The 23,895-nt window shown below is 49.7% G+C and overlaps 8 protein-coding genes across 8 annotated transcripts; 3 read left to right on the forward strand and 5 right to left on the reverse strand.

Annotated features, from left to right (window-relative positions):
- Positions 1–494: 494 nt before the first annotated feature.
- On the reverse strand, positions 495–1,866 carry P175DRAFT_0499762 (synaptobrevin family protein). The gene is made up of 2 exons (XM_040896806.1): positions 1,699–1,866; positions 495–1,605 (listed from the first exon to the last, which is right to left on the reverse strand). The coding sequence occupies exons 1-2, from the start codon at positions 1,734–1,736 to the stop codon at positions 876–878; spliced, it is 768 nt and encodes a 255-aa protein (XP_040754603.1). The 5' UTR covers positions 1,737–1,866; the 3' UTR covers positions 495–875.
- A 304-nt stretch (positions 1,867–2,170) lies between these two features.
- Positions 2,171–4,123, reverse strand: P175DRAFT_0421008 (uncharacterized protein; the record flags this gene model as incomplete). The annotated part of the gene is made up of 1 exon (XM_040893102.1): positions 2,171–4,123. A coding segment is annotated over one exon (1,953 nt), but the record flags the coding sequence as incomplete, so codon positions are not given.
- Positions 4,124–4,633: 510 nt separating this feature from the next.
- On the forward strand, positions 4,634–6,710 carry P175DRAFT_0530320 (uncharacterized protein; the record flags this gene model as incomplete). The annotated part of the gene is made up of 9 exons (XM_040899777.1): positions 4,634–4,676; positions 4,748–4,762; positions 4,896–5,067; positions 5,121–5,142; positions 5,204–5,236; positions 5,391–5,628; positions 5,690–5,768; positions 5,881–5,999; positions 6,301–6,710. 9 exons carry the CDS (start codon positions 4,634–4,636, stop codon positions 6,708–6,710), a joined length of 1,131 nt encoding a protein of 376 aa, XP_040754605.1.
- Positions 6,711–7,767: 1,057 nt separating this feature from the next.
- P175DRAFT_0491598 (ion transporter) lies at positions 7,768–11,107 on the reverse strand (the record flags this gene model as incomplete). Its single annotated transcript, XM_040895849.1, has 2 exons — positions 7,768–10,748; positions 10,813–11,107. 2 exons carry the CDS (start codon positions 11,105–11,107, stop codon positions 7,768–7,770), a joined length of 3,276 nt encoding a protein of 1,091 aa, XP_040754606.1.
- A 1,147-nt stretch (positions 11,108–12,254) lies between these two features.
- P175DRAFT_0454719 (bifunctional carbamoylphosphate synthetase/aspartate transcarbamylase) lies at positions 12,255–19,665 on the forward strand. The gene is made up of 3 exons (XM_040894578.1): positions 12,255–13,146; positions 13,220–19,218; positions 19,285–19,665. Exons 1-3 carry the CDS (start codon positions 12,429–12,431, stop codon positions 19,339–19,341), a joined length of 6,774 nt encoding a protein of 2,257 aa, XP_040754607.1. The 5' UTR covers positions 12,255–12,428; the 3' UTR covers positions 19,342–19,665.
- Positions 19,637–19,929, reverse strand: P175DRAFT_0499765 (uncharacterized protein; the record flags this gene model as incomplete). Its single annotated transcript, XM_040896807.1, has 1 exon — positions 19,637–19,929. A coding segment is annotated over exon 1 (173 nt), but the record flags the coding sequence as incomplete, so codon positions are not given.
- Positions 19,930–20,407: 478 nt separating this feature from the next.
- Positions 20,408–21,376, forward strand: P175DRAFT_0507938 (alpha/beta hydrolase; the record flags this gene model as incomplete). The annotated part of the gene is made up of 1 exon (XM_040898301.1): positions 20,408–21,376. One exon carries the CDS (start codon positions 20,408–20,410, stop codon positions 21,374–21,376), a length of 969 nt encoding a protein of 322 aa, XP_040754609.1.
- Positions 21,377–21,570: 194 nt separating this feature from the next.
- On the reverse strand, positions 21,571–23,694 carry P175DRAFT_0454721 (acyl-CoA synthetase). The gene is made up of 3 exons (XM_040894579.1): positions 23,126–23,694; positions 21,872–23,046; positions 21,571–21,791 (listed from the first exon to the last, which is right to left on the reverse strand). Exons 1-3 carry the CDS (start codon positions 23,415–23,417, stop codon positions 21,627–21,629), a joined length of 1,632 nt encoding a protein of 543 aa, XP_040754610.1. The 5' UTR covers positions 23,418–23,694; the 3' UTR covers positions 21,571–21,626.
- Between the last annotated feature and the right edge of the window lie 201 nt (positions 23,695–23,895).

Raw genomic sequence — 23,895 nt, forward strand, 5'->3', positions numbered from 1 at the left:
GGACATGTCCGCTCTCCATCTTATGCACCGACTGACACATAGTCACCATCATCCATCCCTCCAACGTGGTCTTCACCCAGCTCAAACTTGACAAGGACTTGGAGCAGCAGCAGCAGCTAAGAGTCATGATGTTGTCAAGTCTGCTTCTGCTTCAAGGATCTTCCAAGTTTCTTTCCAGCATTTTGACCCAATAATATCTGTTCTAAATCACACCCCCCTTTCTCCTCCCCTCCCCCTTCGCTCTGCCTAATAAAATAGGCGCCAAATTATCTCCTCCTCAATCAGTCCACCAGGACAACCACCATGATTGAAGAGGTATACGGTTGGCGTAGAAGGAATTGCAGGATCTGGTAATATTCCAGAAATATATTCTGCCTCGCTTGCAGACTCGCACTGAGGCCTTTGGCCGAGGAAGCTGCGGGTTTGATAGTGAGACACATATCTTGGTAAAAACATATCTTTGGTAGAAAAAAAAAAATGAAAAGAAAAAACAGTGATTGCACTTGGTATAAATCTCTCTCTCTAGGTATACCCATATGCCTACTAGTACTCACAGGAATAAATATACTCGATCTAAATCATGAAGAACTAGTAACAAAGAAATCAATAGTATGATACAGACACCATCTTGGTGGATCAACGATATCATCAAGCGGCTGGATATTGCTAATAGAAACATCGGAAAAAAGAAGAAGAAGAAGAAGAAGAAGAAGAAGAAGAAGAAGAAGAAGAAACCCCTCATGTGCTCCGCAAGAAAAGCCCTAGATGCAACTAACCATCACAATCATTCCTCAGATAGCGTCTCACTCCAAGGAGGCGAGGGAAGGTGAAGGCAAATGCCCCCCCCCGCCCCCCAATAAATAAATATCACTCACCTACTCGCTAGACCCAGACGCAATGCACTTCCCCCATGCCGGCAACCCGCAGCCCATACCAACAAACAAATACAAGAGGAAGATAACGACAACGCCCAGCAGAACCATCAACTTGACATTCTTCCACCACATGCGCCTGCGCAACCCGCGACTGCGAATCCGGAAATCGTGCGCACTCCCGCCCAGACGATCCGTCTTATCCACGAGCAGATCAATGCGTTCGCCGCGCTCAAGAACCCGCTCAATGTTCTCCGTCATAATATCCCTTACACTATCGATCTCTCTGCGCGCAGAGGCCAAGGAATCCGAGGGCGGCGCCGTATTATACGTATGCAATAGCGAGCGCAATTCCGTATTAAACGCGGCGCAACCGTAGGCTGGGAGAGCTGAGAAATCTGTACTCGACGGTGGGTACGTGGTGAGAAACTTGCGCTTCATTTCGAGGAGATAGGCGAAGGGGATGCGGCGGCCTTGTTCGGCCGTCGCGACCACGATGTAGCTGAGCGGGGCATAGGAGTTGGGTTCTTGGCGGCTTGCATCTTCAGCGGGACCGGTGGGTGAGTCGGAGATGTAGTGCACGAAGAGACGCTCGTGTGTGTAAGTGAGCTTTTGGGATTTGTCGTGGCTGATTTTGGGGAGGATGATGGAGGCGAGGGACGAGGCGGCGGTGGAAGAGGAGCCAGGGGCCGAGTGTTCTGCGAGAATGGTGGTGCGGTGAGCTATGCAAGAGCTATTATTTATCAAAAATGTTGTTAGCTGGCTCTGTTAAGAGAATGAAGTGAGACATTGTTATGGCTTTTGAGTGCCATCCGATGCAACATACTACAGGAGGAAGCTCGACGGCTTGGAGGATGAGGCCATGGCGGCTGATTTTATTCCCAACAGACAATCTAGATTTTATTCTTTCGAGGCTCTGAATAGAATTGTCTGGATTTCAGGGAATGCGTGATGATAGAGACAAAGGAGTTGTCTCGTAGGAGCTTTGACAAAGGATTCACCAGAGCCTGATTTTGCGCATCTCCGTGACGTCGGCGGTGCCAAGACCTCATATCTCTATCACGTGCTACATATTGCCCTTGTATACAGAGTATCTATGAAGTAAATACTGATCCAGCTCGTCAAATTTTGGTATCCGTCATTAAATCATGAGTCATGTCTAATTTTCTTTTCTTTTCTTTTCTCTTTTGAAAACAAAAGGCAGTATGATCCCGACAGCACCGTTGTCAACCCGTTCAATAGGAACTATTCTCCTCATCATCAGCATCACTCAAATTTAATTCCTCAAACTCATCGAGCTCGTCAGGGTGATCCATGACAACGGTATCATCACTGTCGCTGTCGTCATCGAAAGGAAAGTCCTCAACATCGTCTGCAGATGAGCCTAGTGTAAAGGAGTCATCACTTATATCAGTTTCGGATGCGGTGGATTTCGAAGTATGGTTTGGTCTGTCTGAGACTCCAGCTTTTGAGAAAGCGTCGGAATTAAGAGATAGAACGTCGCTCTCATGGCTCTCAGTCGCTTTGTGAGATGCCCTCTGGACTGTGCTGAAGGTGCAAGCCGAAAAGATAGAGAAAGAGGCTAGAGAAGGTGTAGTACTGTCCGTATGGATGGAAGGCCCTGGAGCAGAGAACCCCCCGGTTTCAAGAAATGGAATGTCTTGGTCCACGAAGACTCCACCGGTTCCATCATCATTCCCTCCGGCCCATAGTGGAAGGTATTTGAACTCGTTATCGGTAAGACAGGTAAGTGTGTCGGTCAACTCGTACGTCATTGCTGGTCTGCTCGCCCTAATCATGTCCCCGGCATATTGAGATACGAATGACTGGATCTCTACAAGAAAATAAGATAGAGAAAATCTCGTCAAGATGCCGTCCCTGAGGCTATCTCCGTCGTGGGTATTATTATGCCTAGGAAGGCGGTTGAAGGCCAAAATATTGTGGTCTAGCTCGAGATCATTGACTGGTCTGATAACCGCGTTCTCTTCATCGCGAAAGCCTCCGATGTGGTTTCCCAGAGTGGCCAGGGATGTATCCCAATACTTCTTTTGTAGGAACTTAAAGCCGTCGTATTTGCTGAATTTCTTCTCGGAAAGATGCTTCCAGAAAGTCCTGCTCATTATGCACTCCACACAATCCATGGAGTTGTAGACATTCATGAAAGCGTGCGTCGGGTAGGCACCGCGGTCGTCGACGTTGAACTTTTTTGGAAGATAGGTTATGGATAATTGATCTAGGGTTGCTACAATGCTACCTCGCACAAAATCTTTCACGGAGGAAAGAAGACGAGAAACAACCTCGTATTCCCTGGGCGTCTCTATTTTGTAGAGCAGGATACTCTGAAACGAGGACAAGTTGGAGAGCCAGTGCATTTTTGTGCCTACGAGGCTAATGAATCGCTGGATTGCATGCTCCATGAACGCCTGGCTGGCATATTCAACACGCTGGAGCTCTTCGTCACTCAGTGATTCCCGGGGGCGTCCGTGGAAAGTCGCCTCTCGTTTCTTGGGGCTGATAACTCCCAGGTTTGCCTGGTGCAGAGAAAGCAGAGCCTCCTCTCCGACTAGGACAGCGAATGCATCCCAACAGAGGTAACCACACTGAGTTCCCTGAGCTATGCGATAGGCGATTTCCGGGTGGAGCTCGATGAGGCGTTTATTGTTACCCTCATAGATCCACGACAGCACGGGGATACTGATCTGGGGAAGGGTAGCGACCTCGTACAATTTGGCTAGCGCAAAGAAAGTCCAAAGTTTACAAGGAGTGTTCAGCTGTGGTGTTGTTCCATCCAGCGCTTGAAGAAGGTGTACTATACCCGCACGATGCTGAGCAGGCGAGTATTCCTGGAGTAAGCCAGAATTAGCCTGACCTTCCCCCGCCATCGGCCGTGGGTCTTTCCCCGCGACACAAGCCGGCGGCAGATCCCAGCGGGTTCTTGTACCAGCCCAGGTCATAATACCCTGCGGGCAGGATAACTCAGTGAGAAACAAGACGGCGTCGTCTTCAGTTGAAGGAGGAGTGAGATCTATGATGTACTTGATGCCATCTGGGAGAGGTCCGCGACGTTTGATATTGCGCGACTGGGCCCTTGGTTCGAATAGCTTGCGGATAACAGGGGATCTCGTTTGTAGCAATATGCCGCTATGGATACGGTGCGGGATAGATTGGCTGGAACTCGGCTGGAGGGACCAAGTAGGTTTGTAGGAAGGAGCATCGATGAATGCCAGGGTATCTGCACCTTTCAGGAGGAGCAAATCCAGCTCTCCGGAACTCATATTGATAACCCGAGACGCTTGGTAGAGTTGGTTTAATCTGTAGATCGGTGTTGATTGTGGGGCAGTTCTTGGAGCTGTGAGGTTGAAGGCAACGCTTAATACTTGGCTTCTTGCAGTAGAATCTCGATCTGCATGTAGAGAAGAGAGGAGAGAGATAAAAGTGTAAGACGAAGACTCAGGTAGAGTGAACAATTATGCAGGATCCGAGCCACCACTCATAAGAGAGAGCCAAGTGTTTCAAGAAAGAGAGTTGGAAATGAATGAGATGAGGCTGAGAACACCCATGCAACTTTCTCTCGTGTTCAAAAAAGGACGACCACCTCTTTCCTACCTGAGCAGGGTGAGTCAGGTGATTCACTCACCCATCATCCTCTTTTCCTCTACGCCTGTTTGTTTGGCTGCTTCACTAAGGAAGTCAAGATGCACTAATGAGAGGATAGACCAGGCAGTGCTGTGAACAGCAGGCCATCAAAAGCTATTTCAGCTATGCGGAGTACGATGGACACCAAGCGCGAGATAACGGGCAAGAGTGTGTGGACTTTGTGGAGTACTCTAGAGCAGATCTTCAACGCAATGGCCCAAGCTAATCTGGACTGACAGGAGCTCGTTCTCTGGGTCAGGAGCGCCAGTTCTTTAAATCCTCGAAGTCTTAGTCCGTCTTATTTCCCTGATGTTGGCCCTTACCTCAGGTGTTCAGAGGAACTCGCTTGATAGGTGAATGGGATCGTTCCATGACATTGTCTGGCAGGAGCCGATTGGCTTCCTGCATTGTCTTTGAATCTGCCCAACGTCGAGAGGCGAAGTTCACCAAGCCATACTGGGAAATTGATTGACTGTCAAGATGGTCTGGTCAATGATTCTGCCCGGCATGAGTTGGTGATACGTCACCCAAGCTGGTCAATACCTTGGGTTGCTGGCGGGTATATCCTACTCAACTCGTTGAAGATGTCTTGTAATCTATTCTACTCTCTAGCCGCATTCTGGGCATGTTGAAGGTAAATGGCCCATTCATGATGCTATCCAGGATTGTCGCCATGGGAAAATGAAACTCTCTAGGGCTCTCTTTCACCCCCAGGTCGGATCATCAATGTACGTATTTACTTATAGCGTAACAAATGGCTGTAAACACCTTAAGATAGAATTAGTATGAGATCCATCGAGCTCCAGGGAACCAGGTTGCGCGAGGAACGCTTCACTGGTGTTATGACTAGGATCCTAATTCATCTGAGAATACCATTTCCAGCAACTCTCACTTACGTGGTACTCGGGGGCAACACAAGTGAATGAAGACAAAATTTCTCAGCTCTTCACTTCATCACTCTCTGTCCCAAAACACATCCTCCACCCACCTCTCTCCATTGACGTCTTCTACTCATTCTCATCTCTGATTTCTATTAGGGGAATCCATCAAAATGCCAGATACAGATATGAACCCGATGTCGAGATTGACTTCAGCGCTATTGCGCCTGAAGAGGAGCTGGGTGAGCTCAAGTTCCCTGCAAAAGAAAATCCCGGGGAATTACTGACAGAGTGAAAATAAAGAACCAGAGCAGTCTACTGTTCTCTCAACGAACAAGAGAGACCTCCAAAAGGAGCTGAGACTTGAATCGGAAGAAGATTCGTTAGATTAGCTCCGCTCTCGCTTTGTTTTACCCCTCTAGAAGGAATTTTGGGAAGATTACCTGGGCAAGAGAGACCAGTTCGACATTGCTGATCCTGAAGGGATCATACAGTTACTTTTCGAAGCTGGCGAACTTTCCTGATGTCAAATTGATTTGCGACACTGAGCACCCCTTAAGGAGAACCAGCGCTTACCTCTACTTGAGAAATAACCGGATGTATGGAATTACAGGTAAGACTCTTTTATTATCTGGAACCAATACCTTGCCCTCTTGTTTCAACAGCTACAAGTTACTTCTTGTAGTATTTCACCTACCGGTGCATATCCCCTTTATTACTTGATCTTGTTTCACTCACGAGGTATTGGTTCCAGACAACAAAACAAAAGAGTCTTACCTGCAATTCCATATATCTAGTTATTTCTTATATAGAGGTAAGTGCTGGTTCTCCTTAAGAGGTACTGAATAGGGGATGGATATAAAAGGAAAGAGTTCGCAAAAAATACCCAAGTTAACAGGACTTAAGAGATTCAGCAGCACGTTTCGTCAGAAGTTTGAAAAAAGCAGACCAGCAAGATCTAGCGGTCCTGCGGGGGAAACTCCTCGAAAGGTTTAGAGGGGAGGATGACGCAAACCTCGAGTTAGTCGCGTTAGAGAAGATCTCAACGTTGACACAAGAGGGTCAGTCACTGAATATCTACCTTGAAGAGGCACGGGACATCTCTTACATCCTTCCTACTGAAGAAAAATGGAACACTCTCCTAGCAAGGGGAGTGGTTCTAGGCCTAAAGGATCCACTCACAGTATTGACACCCCACTTGATAGTGTTACGGTCTTGCCAGATAGCACCAGTGGTCATATCAACCTCTCCTGCCCCTCCGAGACCGAGGAAACAATTTTGCCCTTTTGGCTGGCTGCAATTTGAGAAGCTTGCTGATCTCTAACCGCCCCTGCAGCAAGCTCTAGAAAGCTTAATTGAAGCTATATCCACAAATATAGTCACGTACACGAATATTAAAGACCCAGAATTTAACTAGTAGGGAACTAATTATTTCTAAATAAAGTTAGTATTACCTGGAGAAAAATAATATAAGGAGTCCTTTAAGGTACTGACCTAGTTATATGCAATCAGAAAACAGGGACGCAACTGTATGATCCCTTCCGGATCAGCAATGTCAAACTGGTCTGATAAGCAGATTCCACGCGGACATTGGCAAATCTTGGCAGTTCTCTGAGCCAGCAGCCCAATTCCGAACGTTCCTTTCAGTGGAGATATCCTCGGGGAGATGGATGGAAAAAACTGCCTTGAGAGAAAGTGACCTGACTTCCCTCCGCATAGGGGGTTGAAATCATTGCCGAATGCGGTGCACGGGCTTTTTACCCATCATACTTGGCCTGAATCTTAGCTAACTAACTAACTAGTTAACTAACTACTCCCTTCTTCCTTCTGCTGATTCACCCCAGCACTGCTCGCCTATTATTTATTAGATTGAGCAAGGTGGTTGTTCGGTTGTTCTACAGAGTGCTCAGCACCTAGGAGGTACTATACTGTACTATGTACTAGGTACCTATATACATATTACTGCCTGTTGTCAGTAGCGGAATAATAACTAACATCCAGCATCGGGGGTGATATTTTATCCTAGATATTCATCAATAGTTAGCTCGATTTAGAATTATCGTATGGTGAAGTGGTATCTTGGTAGAGATGTAGAATATGTGGAGTGGAGCATGCAATACAGAGTACATATTAGGTATGTTAGGTATACGAAGGATAAGTGATTATCGATCAAGTAAGTCATAACTAAGCGTAAATTCATTAACTAACTAACTAATCTATAGCTTCTCTAATCATAGCCGGCAATTCTATTATTAGTGTCCAATTGACACAGACAGACACACAAAAAAAAAAAAAAAAAAAAAAAAAAGATACAGCCACCCTGATTTTGTACACGGGGTCAAATCTTTTCAAAGTGCAAATACGGGAGAGATTGTAGGTCGTTATGCGTGATTTTGTTGATCTATATCCTGTTCATGCAAGTCATAAGTCGTCTCGCCTGCTCGCATCCCATCGCTGCTGATCTTGCTTCGCCGAGAGCTAGGGGCTTTCTTCTTTCCGTCTTTCTTATCCGTTCGTCTCTTCTCCCGCTGGCCACTGCGCTGCTCATCGACTTGGCTTTCATTGCGGCTGGATCCGGTGCGACGAAGGTCTTTAACCTCCTTGATCACTTCACGAAATCCTTCTTCGATATTATTCATCCGGGCCAGAACCAGCTTGCTGAGTATATCCTGGCTCCCTTGTGGGCTTCTTCCTCGTCGAATGCCTCCTGTGGCGTACGCCATCTGCGTAGTAAAGCTTGAAGGCACATCCCCAGTAAACCCATTGGCAATTGCCTTGTTATCACCCAAGTCTGAACCAAGACCGTCAAGAATGGAGGTTGCGTGATGCCATGAGCCAGGGCCGAGAGTGTCGCCAATACCTGGCACAGGCATGGGACCGGCAGAACTCGATGTGACATCCGTGTCTTCATCATGACTTGGTGATAAGAGAGGATTGTACAAGATGGTGGCCCCAGACGGGTTTCGTGAATGATAATGAGGGCGTCGAGTTGGACTGTTCTTGCGGGACTTGCGTCTTGCTGTAGATGGTCGAGAGCTGTAGAATTTCGGCGTGCTCTTTCCTGGAGTCGTAGTCGCGGGAACACCACTGTCACCATCTCCCGCACTCTCCTGCTGCTCGGCCCCGTCTTCATTGTCGCCACTCGTAAGTTCATTATCTCCTTCGATGTCCGTATGCCGTGATAACTTCCTTCTTATCGTAGGGGTAACGAACCCTCTTCTGTCGCGAGGGGTAACGGGGGAGGATGTGGCGTGGCGTATGCGATCTTCGTGATTAGAGGTAATAGCTGAGAGGTTGAACTCCGGAAAGTTGCGCAGACTGCGAGCACGCCGTGCCCGGAAAGGGAAACGGCTTCTAGGCAATCGTTCCAGTCGATACACTTCATCCGAGTCTTGTTCATCGGGCGGATTGACCGGCCCCGATTCCATAGCTTCCATCCAATTATCGACGATATTATTGCTTTTCCGGCTGGCGATATTTCTGACGGGGCCTCTATTTGTATCTCCATGAAAAGGCCGCCGAAATACTTCTTCCAGGGCACGATCCTTTTGATAGGTAGCCACTGATGGCTCCCGAACAAAGCGAGGCGCTCGGGAGCTCAAAGCTCTGAATCGAGGATGAGCGCCGCGGTTCTCGCCTCCCACTTCAGATCGAATAGGCGAGTCAATGAGGTCAGTGGATTCAATCATCTGGGAGCCAAGGATCGTCTTCTCATAAAGGCAGATGGTGAACAAGATGGGCAGATGTGTGATCTTGATGATCGTGCGATTGACCTTGACGTATTGTTTGAAAGGGATGAGGTATCGAAGAGGCGTAATTAGCCAAGCAAGAATGTTGGTTGGTGCGACATAAGAGAAAAGGGCATCTGATTTGACCATCGAAATCGTGTTGACGGCAAATAAAAACTGATGTTCTTGGTTGGCGTTTTGTACGATGCCCATGAAGGAATTGGTGAGGACAGTAATAAGAATGGTGACAACGACAAAATGACAGATGAAGAGGAATATGGTTAGGATAGCCCTTCCCAAGACGTTATACTCGTCCCAGAGGGTCCACGCAGCCGGGGTGAATCCCATTAACATCTGGAATAGGGCGTAGGCCACAGAGCTTGGGGATTGATCTTGGTTATTGCTGAAGGATGAGGTGAAGGCCACAAAGAATCCACTGCAGGCAATAATGATAAGCAGAAAGACAGCCACCAGATCAGACGCCATAATCCGAAATGCAATGAGGAGTTGAGAAAAGTAACGATAATGATCTAGAACCGAGAAAAGTCGAGGGAATAAGAGAACCGCATTCGCCGCCAGTATATCGTAGGCTCTTTCCGCAATCGTCTCCTTGTACGCATAGGGCATCAGAGCACCGTAAAGCCGCATACAATAATAGCAAAATAAAAGAAATAAGATTCCAAGGTCAAAGAGATTCCAGAAGCTCATCAGGTAGAGACTGAAACCTTGCTCGTTGAAGCCGACAATCTCATCCAGCATGAAGCCAGCGCTCCAGAACCAGAACACGATTTCCAGCGGGGTGATTTCCATGCTTCGTTGATGCAGAACGGCTAGGAAGAGCCCCAGTAGGACGGCAAATGACAGGGTTGAGAGAAATTGTCGATACCGAGGCACCCTCAGTCGGGAAAGCTTGAATAAGGACGCATCTCGTGGGTCATAGAGCGTCACTGATCGTCGAAAACCAGACATTTCAGGCCAGGTCTTTTTGTCTGATACCATTGACGGGCTACGATTGGCAGCCGCAGCGCCGTAAGAGGGTCGTGGATTGGAATGGGGTTGCACCAATGGACGATGCAGACTATCAGCGGCTGAATGGAAAACAACGGTGCCTGCCCAGATCGCCTCCAATTGTTTCACCACAAGGGGGTGAGAGAGAAACCGTTTCGCTTGGGCACGAATGGCGATTTCGAGACAAGAGATGCGAGCTACCCCACGCAATCGTTTGGATTGTGCCGCATAGCTCCAACCAGGGACGCGTTCGGGGGCGCCATTTTCTGTGGGCGTTTGACCCTGGAGGGGGTAGAAATCATAGGATAGCGCATCAATCAACTCTCGGGTGGTGTACTCTCTTAGCAACTTGATAGCGAGAAGTTCGCTTACCATGGCCCTGGTCTGGTTTGTGCCACTGTTGCCGGGATTCAGATGGACTTCCCGGTTGAACTGGAGGCAATTGGTCATGAGAGCATACAATGTGGCTCTGGAGAAATGCAATGCCGTGATTTTCTGCTGGATAGGCTTCACCAAGAATTGGGAGATTTGTGGCGAGCGTAGTTGGTCCCATGTTAAGGTGGTTTCGCAGCGTGAAATGATCAGCGAGCGAATGGCATGGGTAACATCGTAGACTGGAAGGATATCTGGAAGGTAAAACAGAGTCAGTCGATACTGTCAGAAATTTAGTTCGAGACCAGTAGTCATTACCGAGATGAGGAGCAGAGAAGATCGGAAGAAGAGGCGTTGCCTCGATCGGACCGTCGTCGTCTTCTCCATCAGCGTCGTCGTCGTCATCCTCCTCCTCCTCCTCCTCATCCACATCCACATCTTCCTCGTCCGTCTCGTGTTGATCAAGTGTTTCATACCCTGCTCGCCGGTCTACACCCGCTTTTCCGTTAAGAGAGAGCCATAGCGATTTGCGAGCGCTGTAGGGAGGAGAGAACTGAGAGCGCTGCGCGTACTCGCGCCGCAGTTTCTTGGGTCGAAGCAGAGAGGCGAGCATAGTAGGGAGGCTATGGTTGCAAATTCCGCGACCAGGCAAGAGAAATGGGTTACCACATCTTTTGATCGAGGACGAGGAGATATGCCAAGGTATAGTATCAAGGGATAGAATATAACCAGGCTGGGGAATTATGATGGCGGAAATCGCGATGACGGCAAAAGAGGTTCGTCCAAGCGTGGTCGGGGATTTGCTGGAGTAATTAACGCAGTGAGAGGAGGGGGAAGCTTTTACTTTGGTACGTATCCGCAAGATAAGACGCACCGGGCATTATCATCTGAACATCAATTTTCTCTCAAAAGATCTCTGACGGATGGACCAGGATTTACCGTACGTACATATCTGTATGCAAGTGGGATGAAAGGACCAGTAGGAGGAAGAAGGCTTGAGCTCTGAGAACACTACTGCTAGTGAGTGGCCAGGGTGCGATAACTCAAATCCTCGATGACTTGCTCTGGTATTGGATACTTGAGTATGTCCTGTACTGTATGTGGCTGTACTTGTAGAGAGAGCGCTGCGTAGGAAATCAGTACGAGTAGTTAGGTGATATTTCTTTTCTTTGTTGTCTATTAATACCTTCAGGAATACAGATTTCTTATCATAATATGACAATAATACCTACATATAAGAATAAGATCTACTAGTCCAGACTGCAGGAAAGATGCAGGAAAAATGGTGCATCGTTAGTGTGAGCCTTGTCTTCACCGCCTGCACCGAAACGGACTGGATTTCTTGGGTGGCAAACCTGAGGCAATTTGTGTGACTGTGCCCTGGGCCTCGGGGAACTGGATCCGGTTTATTGATGTTGATGCTATATTAAGCTGTATCAAACAGTTTGAGGATCATTAATGTATGTTCCATGAATATTGTCCCTACCTATTCTTTTTTCTCGGAGTGATCAACTTATGTAATAAGTAGTCGACAGAAAAAAAAAAAAAAAAAACCCTGGAAAGAAAAAGGAAGAAAATTCTGTAGGCGGTAATCAATGGCAGAAACCCAAAGGTCGGTGAAGGATTTCGTCCAATAAGAAATTTGGTTCCGCTAGCAGTACTCCGTACACAAATTTTTTTTTTATTCTGCCAGGAAATCCACTGTAACTTTTCTTCCCTTCCTCTTCCTCTTCTTTCTTCCTATATTCCTCCCCGTGCAGAAGCAGCAATCAAAAGACTCTATCTAATACCGCCCCAAATCCATTCTCAAAGAAGAGTCCTGGAGGCTGCTGATGCTACGGTAGAGTGAATTCACCCCCTGCCATACTGTCCTTGAGAGGACCTTTCCCCTCATATATACCTCCCCCCTCCCCCCACCTTACTACCTGCCGACAATGCCTGAGTCCATCGGCCACGAAGAGCCTGCTCTTCCTTCGAGCCCTCTGTCGGGAGGGGCTGTGGCTTACAATCAGATCAGCAAGGAATTGCAACCTCTTCCCTCAATGGCCAACACCAATGGCGCCATCATTCCTCCTGCCTCCTCCAGAATTCAGGGCAGCACCGGGCGGCTGTGTGCCCTAGAACTCGAGGATGGTACCGTTTACCAGGGTTACAACTTTGGTGCGGAGAAGAGTGTCGCAGGTGAACTGGTTTTCCAGACCGGTATGGTTGGCTACCCAGAGTCAGTTACTGACCCTTCCTACCGTGGTCAAATTTTGGTGATCACGTTCCCTCTGGTGGGCAACTATGGTGTCCCCTCGCGGGAGACTATGGACGAATTGCTTAAGACATTGCCCAAGCACTTCGAGTCCACCCAGATCCATATTGCAGCCCTCGTTGTTGCTACCTATGCTGGCGAGAACTACTCCCACTTCCTGGCCGAGTCCTCACTTGGACAATGGCTCAAGGAACAAGGAATCCCAGCCATGCACGGGGTTGATACCCGTGCGCTGACCAAGCGTATCCGACAGAAGGGTAGTATGCTTGGACGCATGCTGCTTCATAAGGCTGGAGCCTCTGAGAGCGCTGCAGACCTCGATAAGGATGCTTGGAAATCGTCCTTCGAACAGATTGACTGGGTTGATCCTAACGCCAAGAATCTTGTCGCTGAGGGTGAGTAGATGCCTGTGCCGTCAATTTTCATCCTCCTCTCCTGAATTATCTCTGATTATTTCCTTTCAAACAGTCTCTATCCGCGAACCCAAGCTCTTCACTCCCCCCGAGAATGTCGCCCTGAAGCACCCCTCTGGTCGCACGCTCCGTGTTCTTTGCCTGGATGTCGGTCTGAAATTCAATCAGCTGCGCTGCCTGCTTGCTCGTGGTGTTGAGGTTTTGGTCGTGCCTTGGGACTATGACTTCCCCAATCTTGCTGGCAAAGACTACGATGGTCTGTTCGTCTCCAACGGTCCTGGTGACCCAGCCATGCTCAGCACAACTGTTACCAACCTATCCAAAACCATCCAGGAGGCTAGGACTCCGGTTTTCGGTATCTGTTTGGGTCACCAGCTGATTGCTCGCTCTGTTGGCGCTCAAACAACCAAGATGAAGTTCGGTAACCGTGGTCACAACATTCCTTGCACCAGCATGGTGACTGGAAAGTGTCACATCACTTCCCAAAATCACGGTTTCGCTGTGGATGCATCCACTCTGCCCAGCGACTGGCAGGAACTCTTCGTCAATGCCAATGACGGCTCTAACGAGGGTATCAGACACACCAGCCGCCCTTTCTTCAGTGTCCAGTTCCACCCGGAAAGCACTCCCGGCCCTAGGGATACCGAGTTCCTCTTCGATGTGTTCATCAACACTATCAAGGAAACGATCGCTTCCCCAGCTGCTCTCCAGCAGCCCGTGAAGTTCCCCGGCGGCACTATGGCAGAAAACATCAAGGCATCCCCTCGTGTTTCTGTCAAGAAGGTTCTGATCCTCGGATCCGGTGGTCTGAGCATTGGTCAAGCTGGAGAATTTGATTACTCCGGAAGTCAGGCCATCAAGGCTCTGAAGGAAGAAGGAATTTACACCATCCTCATCAACCCCAACATTGCCACCATTCAAACCTCCAAGGGTCTCGCGGATAAGGTGTACTTCCTCCCAGTCAATGCCGATTTCGTGCGCAAGGTCATCAAGCACGAAAGGCCCGACGCTATCTATGTCACATTCGGTGGTCAGACTGCCCTCCAAGTTGGTATTCAGCTGAAGGATGAATTCGAGGGGCTTGGGGTTAAGGTCCTTGGTACCCCAATTGACACCATCATCACCACCGAGGACCGTGAGTTCTTTGCCCGCAGCATGGAGTCCATTGGCGAGAAGTGTGCCAAGTCTGCCTCGGCCTCAAACCTTGAGGAGGCTCTCAGTGTAGTCGAAGATATTGGGTTCCCCGTTATCGTCCGTGCTGCCTATGCTCTTGGTGGTCTTGGCAGTGGGTTCGCCGATAACATGGAGCAGCTGAAGGAACTCTGCGCCAAGGCCTTTGCGGCTAGCCCCCAGGTGCTCATTGAAAAGAGTATGAAGGGATGGAAGGAAATTGAATACGAAGTCGTCCGAGATGCTCGCGACAACTGCATCACGGTCTGTAATATGGAGAACTTTGACCCTCTCGGTATCCACACTGGTGACTCCATTGTTGTTGCTCCCTCTCAAACCCTTTCCGACGAGGATTATAACATGCTGCGTACTACCGCTGTCAATGTGATTCGTCATCTTGGTGTTGTTGGAGAGTGTAACATTCAGTACGCTCTGAACCCCTTCTCCAAGGAATACTGCATTATCGAGGTCAATGCTCGTCTATCAAGATCTTCGGCCCTTGCCTCCAAGGCTACCGGTTATCCACTTGCTTTCATTGCTGCGAAGCTCGGATTGGGAATTCCCCTTAATGAAATCAAGAATTCCGTCACCAAGGTCACGTGTGCCTGCTTCGAACCATCGCTCGATTACTGTGTGGTAAAGATTCCCCGCTGGGATCTGAAAAAGTTCACCCGTGTCTCTACCCAGCTGGGCTCTTCTATGAAGAGTGTTGGTGAGGTTATGAGCATTGGTCGAACCTTCGAGGAGGCCATCCAGAAGGCCATTCGCTCTGTGGACTTCCACAACCTGGGCTTCAACGAGACCAGCGCCCTCATGTCCATCAAGGGCGAATTGCAGACTCCTTCTGACCAGCGTCTTTTTGCCATTGCTAACGCTATGGCTGCTGGCTACAGCGTTGACGACATCTGGAAGCTTACCCAGATCGATAAGTGGTTCCTGAGCAGACTGAAGGGCCTGAGCGACTTTAGCAAACAGATGTCGACCTACAACGCCAGCTCTGTGCCCTTGCCACTGATCCGCCAAGCCAAGCAGCTTGGTTTCTCTGATCGCCAGCTTGCGAAGTTCCTGAGCTCTAACGAGCTGGCCATCCGACGCATGCGTGTTGAAGCTGGTATCATCCCCATTGTTAAGCAGATCGATACCGTCGCTGCTGAATTTCCCTCAGTCACCAACTACCTGTACCTCACCTACAATGGCTCCGAGCACGATGTTGCCTTCGATGACCATGGTATCATGGTTTTGGGATCTGGAGTCTACCGTATTGGTTCCTCGGTCGAGTTCGATTGGTGCTCTGTCAGGACTATTCGTACCCTCCGCGAGCAGGGACACAAGACCGTTATGGTTAACTATAACCCTGAAACCGTCAGTACCGATTATGATGAGGCCGATCGATTGTACTTTGAAAACATCAACCTGGAAACCGTGCTGGATATCTACCAGCTGGAATCATCCAGCGGTGTGGTCATTTCTATGGGTGGTCAGACCCCTAACAACATTGCTCTGCCTCTCCACCGCCTCAATGTCCGCATCCTCGGTACCTCCCCTGAGATGATCGATGGCGCTGAGAACCGCTACAAGTTCTCCCGCATGCTGGATCGCATTGGCGTCGACCAGCCGGCTTGGAAGGAGCTTACCAGCATTGATGAGGCTACTGGCTTCTGTAACAAGGTCGGTTACCCGGTGCTTGTCCGACCTTCGTATGTGCTGTCCGGTGCCGCGATGAACACTGTCTACTCCGAGCACGATCTTGCCAGCTATCTCAACCAAGCTGTGGAAGTTTCTCGCGAACACCCAGTGGTCATTACCAAATATATTGAAAATGCAAAGGAAATCGAAATGGACGCCGTGGCTCGCAATGGTGTTATGGTGGGACACTTTATCTCCGAACACGTCGAGAATGCCGGTGTCCACTCTGGTGATGCTACCTTGATCCTGCCGCCCCAAGACCTGGACCCCGAGACTGTCCGCCGCATCGAAGAAGCTACGCGCAAGATTGGAAATGCCCTGAACGTTACCGGTCCTTTCAACATTCAGTTCATTGCTAAAGACAATGACATCAAGGTCATTGAGTGTAACGTCCGAGCTTCTCGTTCCTTCCCATTCGTGTCCAAGGTTATGGGAGTTGACCTGATTGAAATGGCGACCAAGGCGATGATTGGCGTTCCTTTCACTGAATATCCTCCCGTCAGTATCCCCAAGGACTATGTCGGTGTTAAGGTGCCGCAGTTCTCTTTCTCTCGTCTCTCTGGAGCGGACCCTGTCCTGGGTGTCGAGATGGCTTCCACCGGTGAAGTTGCTTCCTTCGGTCGTGACAAGTATGAGGCCTATCTTAAGGCACTCCTGTCTACTGGATTCCGCCTGCCCAAGCGCAACATCTTGTTCTCCATTGGTTCCTACAAGGAGAAAATGGAGATGTTGCCCTCGATCCGCAAGCTGCACGAGATTGGATTCAATCTGTTTGCCACTTCTGGTACTGCCGACTTCCTGAAGGCGAATGGCGTTCCTGTCAAGTACCTGGAGATTCTGCCCGGCGAGGAAGAGGACATCAAGTCTGAATACTCTCTCACCCAGCACTTGGCCAATAACCTGATTGATCTATACATCAACTTGCCCTCTAGCAACCGATTCAGACGCCCTGCCAACTACATGAGTAAGGGTTACCGCACTCGTCGTATGGCTGTGGATTACCAGACCCCTCTGGTTACCAACGTCAAGAATGCGAAGATCTTGATCGAGGCTATCGCTCGCCACTATGCTCTGAACGTGCAGACTATCGACTACCAGACCAGCCACCGCCAGATCATCCTCCCTGGTTTGATCAACATCGCCGCCTTTGTTCCTGGTCTTGGAAGCCCCGATTCCAAGGACTTCGAACTTATGACCAAGGCTTCCATTGCTGCTGGTTTTAGCATGGTTCGCGTGATGCCTGTCGGTGTCAACACTTCTATCACGGATGCTAGTACCTTGAAGGTTGTTCAGCAGAACGCTCAGAAGGCATCTTACTGTGACTTTAACTTCTCGGTTGTGGCTACTTCCACAAACTCGGAAGATCTTGGACAGTTGACCTCCGAGGTTGGCTCCTTGTTCATCCCTTTCAACCATCTCTCTGGAAACATTAGCAAGGTTGCCGCTGTGACTAGCCACTTTGCGGCCTGGCCCTCAAGCAAGCCTATCATCACTGATGCGAAGTCGACGGATCTAGCTTCTGTTCTGCTGCTGGCAAGCCTTCACAGCCGCAACATCCATGTCATGAGCGTTACCTCGAAGGAGGATATTACCCTCATTGCCCTGAGCAAGGAGAAGGGCCTGAAGGTCACCTGCGATGTTTCTATCTTCTGCCTCTTCCTTTCTCGCGATGACTTCCCCGAATGCAGCTTCCTGCCAACCGCCGAAGATCAGAAGGCCTTGTGGGAGCACATCAGCACCATTGATATTTTCTCCATCAGCAGCATTCCGTACCAGATCGCTGGTGAGAAGGGCTCACCCGTTGTCGGTATCGCCGAGGCCCTGCCTTTGCTTTTCACTGCTGTCTCCGAAGGCCGTCTTACCGTGGACGACATCGTTGCTCGTCTATACGACAACCCCAAGAAGATCTTCGAGCTTCACGAACAGGCCGATAGCTCTGTTGAAATTGAGATTGACCGCCCCTATCTCTTCCAGAGTCCTACTTGGTCTCCATTCAACGGCAAGAGCGTCAAGGGCGTCGTCCAGCGAGTCGTCTTCCAAGGAAAGACCTCGTGTCTCGACGGCGAAGTTATTCGCGATGCTCCTAAGGGTTCGGATATGTCTGGCCACCGGATTATTGCTCCTGTATCTCCTTCCCTCAAGGCTATGTCTCCCATGGTTGGTCGCCCTGAGAGCGCACTTGATAGGAGACAATCGATCTCTGGGACCCCTGCGCGCCTGCCCCGCAAGCCTATTGACCAGTTTGTACCTGCAACTGTGAACGAGCTTGGCCCCCCTCTCTACGCTCCTGTCCCCCGTGCTTCTTCGCCATTGCTTGACATGCTCTCTCGCTCTTCCTTCAGACAAAAGCATGTGCTCTCCGTGAACCAGTTCACCCGGGCCGATCTTCACTTGCTCTTCACTGTGGCGCAAGAAATGCGCCTTGGCGTTCAGCGTCAGGGTGTGCTAGACATCCTGAAGGGCCGCGTCCTGTGCACTCTCTTCTACGAGCCTTCTACTCGCACTTCCGCTTCTTTCGATGCTGCTATGCAACGCCTTGGAGGTCGTACTGTGGTTATCTCCACTGAGCAGTCCTCCACCAAGAAGGGTGAGACTCTGCAGGATACTCTCCGCACTCTTGGCTGCTATGGTGATGCCATTGTTCTGCGTCATCCTGACTCAAGCTGCACCAAGACGGCCGCCAAGTTCTCCCCTGTCCCCGTCATCAATGGTGGAAATGGCAGTGTGGAACACCCCACTCAAGCATTCCTCGACCTCTTCACTATCCGCGAAGAGCTTGGAACCGTTACCGGCCTGACTATCACCTTCACCGGTGACCTGAAGTACGGACGGACCATCCATTCTCTCATCAAGCTGCTCCAGTTCTACGACGTTCGTATACAGCTTGTTGCCCCCAAGGAGTTGTCTCTGCCTGAGGAGGTTCGCCAGCAAATCGTGGCTTCCGGCCAGCTTGTTGTGGAATCCGAGCAGCTGACACCGGAGATCGTCGCCCGCTCCGATGTCCTGTATTCCACCCGTGTGCAGAAGGAGCGGTTCGCCGACCTTGAGCAGTACGAGCGCCTGAAGGATAGCTTCATCATTGACAACGCTCTCCTGAAGCACGCCAAGAGCCACATGGTGGTGATGCACCCTCTGCCTCGTAATGCTGAAATCGCGGAGGAGGTTGATTTTGACCAGCGGGCAGCCTATTTCCGACAGGTGAGTAGTCGTCCCGACCTTGAGTTTGAAGTGAGAATCTCCCCATACTGACTTTCCTTGATACAGATGAGATATGGCCTTTACTGCCGCATGGCTTTGCTCGCGTTGATCATGGCGCCTTAGGCCATTACAGGGGCCGTTGATTTTATGAGGGAAGAGAAACCCTTGTTACTTCATTTTTCCGCCGTTTTCTTTTCTCTTTTTTCTTTTCTCTTTATTTCGTTTTTTCTCCATTGGGGTTGCGTTTTATGTTTTTGATGGACCTTTTCGATGTTATATCCAAAAGTTATGCAGACACTCTATATACCGTGTAGGAACTTGTGAGGCAGATAAACACGCCCACAAGATAGATTAGATGAATTCTTTCTTATGAACTCGATGACTCCGTTATGTGTGATGTATGTGGTATGTGTATTTCTGTGTTCTGTGTGGTGGTGTGTGTTGTGGTGGTGTTTGTGTATATGTGTGGTGTGTGGTGTTTTTTTTTTTTGGTTTTCTTTTCTTTTTCTTTTTCTTTCTCTCTCTCTCTCTCTCTCTCTTTCTTCCTTTCTCTTTCTTTTGCATCCTTGGAGCCGTGGTTGGATTGGGATTTGGGCATTTGGGATTCAAGGCATTGGGCGGTTGGTTTGCATTCGGGAGACACCGGTTTGGGATCCAGCAATCATGATGATACCTTCATCAAACATGATATACTATTTGGATACATTTACGAAACATATGTGATAATGTCAATTATATTTATTGTTCGAACACAACCCCGCGTTTGACTGTAGAATCGGTACGAAAGATTGGATGGACATCTGCTCCCTCTCCTCCTTGTTCTGTATACTACGGACTAAGAAGCCCTAACAAATGGCTTCATTGCTAGCATATACCTATATTAGATACAATCCCCCGAATTCTCTGTGCAACCCATGTGAAATATAATCAGTTGGATTCTTTTATTGGAGGGGGATGAGGGGTTTGGTGAATGTAAGAATTCACTGTTAGTCGTCCAGTCACGCCTTCCCCAGGACTTGGGATCTATTTCCTGTGCTTTTTCTCTCTCCTTTCTACGCTCTATCAACCTTTGATCTTCGTCCCAAAGTTATCCATATTTCTATCCCTTTTGCGCGCTCATTTTGCAAACTGACCGGTATCTGGTTTCCCTCCTACGTTGAACTTCCTACTACACCTTACACACGACACGATGCTGCAGAGGATCTCCAACGGCGTGAAGAGCTGGAGCAAGGCAATTCATAAAGCAATCCTCGTGCTCTTCCTGACTCTGGGTGCAGTGATTTTGAGAGCCCTCGTGAAAATCTACAATGCTCTCTTCATCAATCTCAAGGTCCAGCCGGACACAATCCAGTTCATCCCAACCGGGAAAGAAAACGACAAGCATCGGATCAAACTTCACATCTACCGCCCCAAAGAACTTCGGGGACCGTCCCCTGTCCTGCTCACTTTCTGTGGAAGCGGGTTCATCATCCCAGGGTTCGGGCTAGATGACCCGTACTGTCGCGAAATCAGCCAGCAAACCGGCCATGTCGTGATTGACGTTCAGTATCGCCTGGCACCGGAACACCCTTTCCCAACAGCCCTGGAGGATGCAAAGCGTGCGATCGACTGGGTCATCGGACAACCTGATCTCTATGACCCAGCTCACATCTCGATCGGCGGCTTCAGCGCCGGGGCCAACCTCGCCGTCTCCATTGCAGCAAACGACTACGAGAGCCATACCTTTCATTCTCTGATTGCCTTTTATCCCTGTGTCGATGCGCAGACCAGCCCTTATAGGAAGAAGGCCCTCGTGTCCGGCAGACCGGCTGTTGGAATCGGCTCTGTGCCTCCGGCATTGATGCACTTTTTCCAGACTTGTTACTTGCTCGGCGGAGGCCAGGCGAATGACCCCAGGGTGTCCCCTGCGCTGGCGGCGGCTATGGACCGGTTTCCCAAGAACTGTTTGTTTGTCGTTGCAAGTTTTGACTCCCTGGCCAAAGAAACCCTCAAGCTTGCTAAGCGGCTGAATACGAATGATCGTCATGTTCGCGTTTACAGGGCTCAGGGCGGCGGGCATGCTTTTGATAAAGCGGTGCAATTGGGTACGGAGCAGTATCTTATGAGACAGCAGGCTTACGATGAGGTGGCATCTATACTGCGCCGACAGAATTCGTGATGAGTGCGGATTTTTTTTTTTTTTTCTTTCATTTCCCTTGTAGTCTTGCTCTTGCTTGCTCTTGCTTGCTCGTGGTTAAAAGGATAAAATGCAACTTGATGGAGGATTTTCGTACAACTAGGTAGCTAGCTAGGTAGATTTCAGAGGAAAAAAAAAAATGAAAATGAAAATGATTGATATCACTATATAATATACTCTACTATATATAAGACCTGGGTATCGTTCCCATCATAGTTTCAGTGTGGGTTATTCAGGCCAGATCGGGCCAGTATTTCTTCACAATCGTCTTTTTGTTCACTTTCCCCATGGCATTCCGCTCAATTTCGTCGACGATCTTGAGGACGGTGGGGATCTTATACGGGGCGATTTCCTGCTTGAGCCGAGCGCGAAGGGTGTGTAATTCTAGTGGGTCAGTCTGGAGTTTTCATTATTTTTATTCTCGTTAGCATTTATTTCCCCCCCCGGGATATTGAGGAAGTGTTGGTTCCTACGTACCCCAGCCCTTTGCGTTACAACCGCCGCCACCCGCTGCCCCCATTCTGCATCGGCAATCCCAACAACCGCTACCTCTTGGATCTCCGCGACGGCCAGTAACTTCCTCTCCACCTCCAAGGAAGAGATCTTATACCCGCCGGATTTGATGATATCCACGGACGCCCGGCCCTGGATAAAATAAGCGCCGGCTTGGTCTCTGCGGGCCACATCGCCGGTCCGGAACCAGCCGTCGGCAGTGAACTCCTGGGCGGTTGTCTCGCGCGGCCGTCGCCAGTACTCGAGAAAGACATTATCGCCCTTGACTTCGATCATGCCGTCGGCGTCAACGGCCTCGATGGGAAGAATGGCCCCCGTGTCTTTCTCGGTTAAGCGCACCTGCACGCCCGGTAGCGGCCACCCGACACTGCCGTCGATTCGTTGAGTGAGGTCGAGGCCGCAGCTCAGGCCCATGCCGATCTCCGTCATGCCATACCGCTCGAGGAGGGATTGGCCGGTGATGGCGGCGAACTTGGTTTTGATTGGGGTGGGGAGAGCGGCGGAGCCCGAGACCAAGAGCCGGAGGGATGCAGCGCCGGAGCGCGCGGCCGAGTCGAATTCCGTACCGAGGATATGGGTGTCGAAGTAATCGATCAGACGGGCGTAGATGGTCGGCACCCCGAAGAACATCGTGGAGGCTCCCGGGCTCCGGTCTTGCCAGCGCGTCCAGATGGATTGCGGGTCGAATTTAGTGTGCATTTCGACGGTTGCGCCGGCGAGGAGGGTCGCGGTGAGCCCGTTGATAATCCCGTGGATGTGGTGCAGCGGCAGGACGTGGATTAGGTGGTCGCTGGGTTGGTAGTTCCAGGCTTGCACGAGGCATTGGGACTGGAAGGTAATGGTTTTATGCGTGGTGACGCAGCCCTTGGGTGTGGAGGTTGTGCCGGACGTGTAGATTATCAGGGCGCGGCGGTCCGGGAAGTAGACGGGGGAGAAATCTGGGAGCTGTGGTGGTGGATTGGTGCCGGTGGTGATTTGGGAGAGGGGAGTTAGGGTTATGTAGTGGCGCGGCGGGGAAGCTGTACTGTCGCCATCGCGAAGAGGGGTTAAGAATTCCTCAAATGTTGGGTGAAGAATGATGAGGGACGGATCTGAGTCGCCAATGGTATAGAGGAGTTCCTTGACAGGGTGGGATGTGCCTGGGATAACTTGTCAGTATATATTTTTCTCTTTTCTTTTCTTTTCTTTAGTTTCTAGTAGGTAAATGTCGGGACGTACAGAGAGGCACGCAGACCCCGCCAGCCGCCCAGACAGCCCATTGAATTACCACATAATCGTATCCATTGGGAACTAAAAAGGCAACCCGTCTCTCCTTTAAATCGCCTGCACCTGCCAGGTCCAATTCCTCGAGAATGCGCTGTTTCAGTTTGGCAGTATCGGCGAGGAGTTGGCCAAAAGTGAACTGTTCTCCCTTGGCGGTATCAATCACCGCGACCTGATTCGGATTGGCCAGGGCATGCTTCTTCGCTTCAATGAAGAGCGGAAGAGAAGGGAGAGCTGCCAGCGACATACAGGAGAGAACGATGGCGTGAGAATTGGGGAGAGGGGACAGAGAGAGAAATGGTCTTGATATCTGTGGAATGTGTTATAGGTGCATTACCAAACTTTTCTTCATGAGTACTGATGAAAACCAGATTGTTGTAGTTGGAATCAGAGGAGAGAGAGATAGAAAGGAAGACAGAGAGAGAGAAGAGAGAGAGAAGAGAGATGAGATGCCTCGGGGCTAGAACTGAATGCCGAACCCCGGTCCCCGGAGAAAGCGTCTTTCTCTATTGTGAGTGTGTTTCAAATAAGAGAGAGATATATATATATACCTAGGTAGGATACATGTTATGACTTAAACACAAGCTAAAAAGACATTACATGCACGAGAGAAGCTGCATTTCAAGCGAATACTTGTATACGTACACGTGATTACAATGCAGCCTCGGAATTCAGGCCGATCCCTCTGGACCTCGGATCGCATCGAAGAGGAAGAAAGACCAAAA

The sequence above is a fragment of the Aspergillus ochraceoroseus genome (genome assembly GCF_002846915.1).
Source record: "Aspergillus ochraceoroseus IBT 24754 chromosome Unknown P175scaffold_2, whole genome shotgun sequence".
Taxonomy (NCBI): domain Eukaryota; kingdom Fungi; phylum Ascomycota; class Eurotiomycetes; order Eurotiales; family Aspergillaceae; genus Aspergillus; species Aspergillus ochraceoroseus.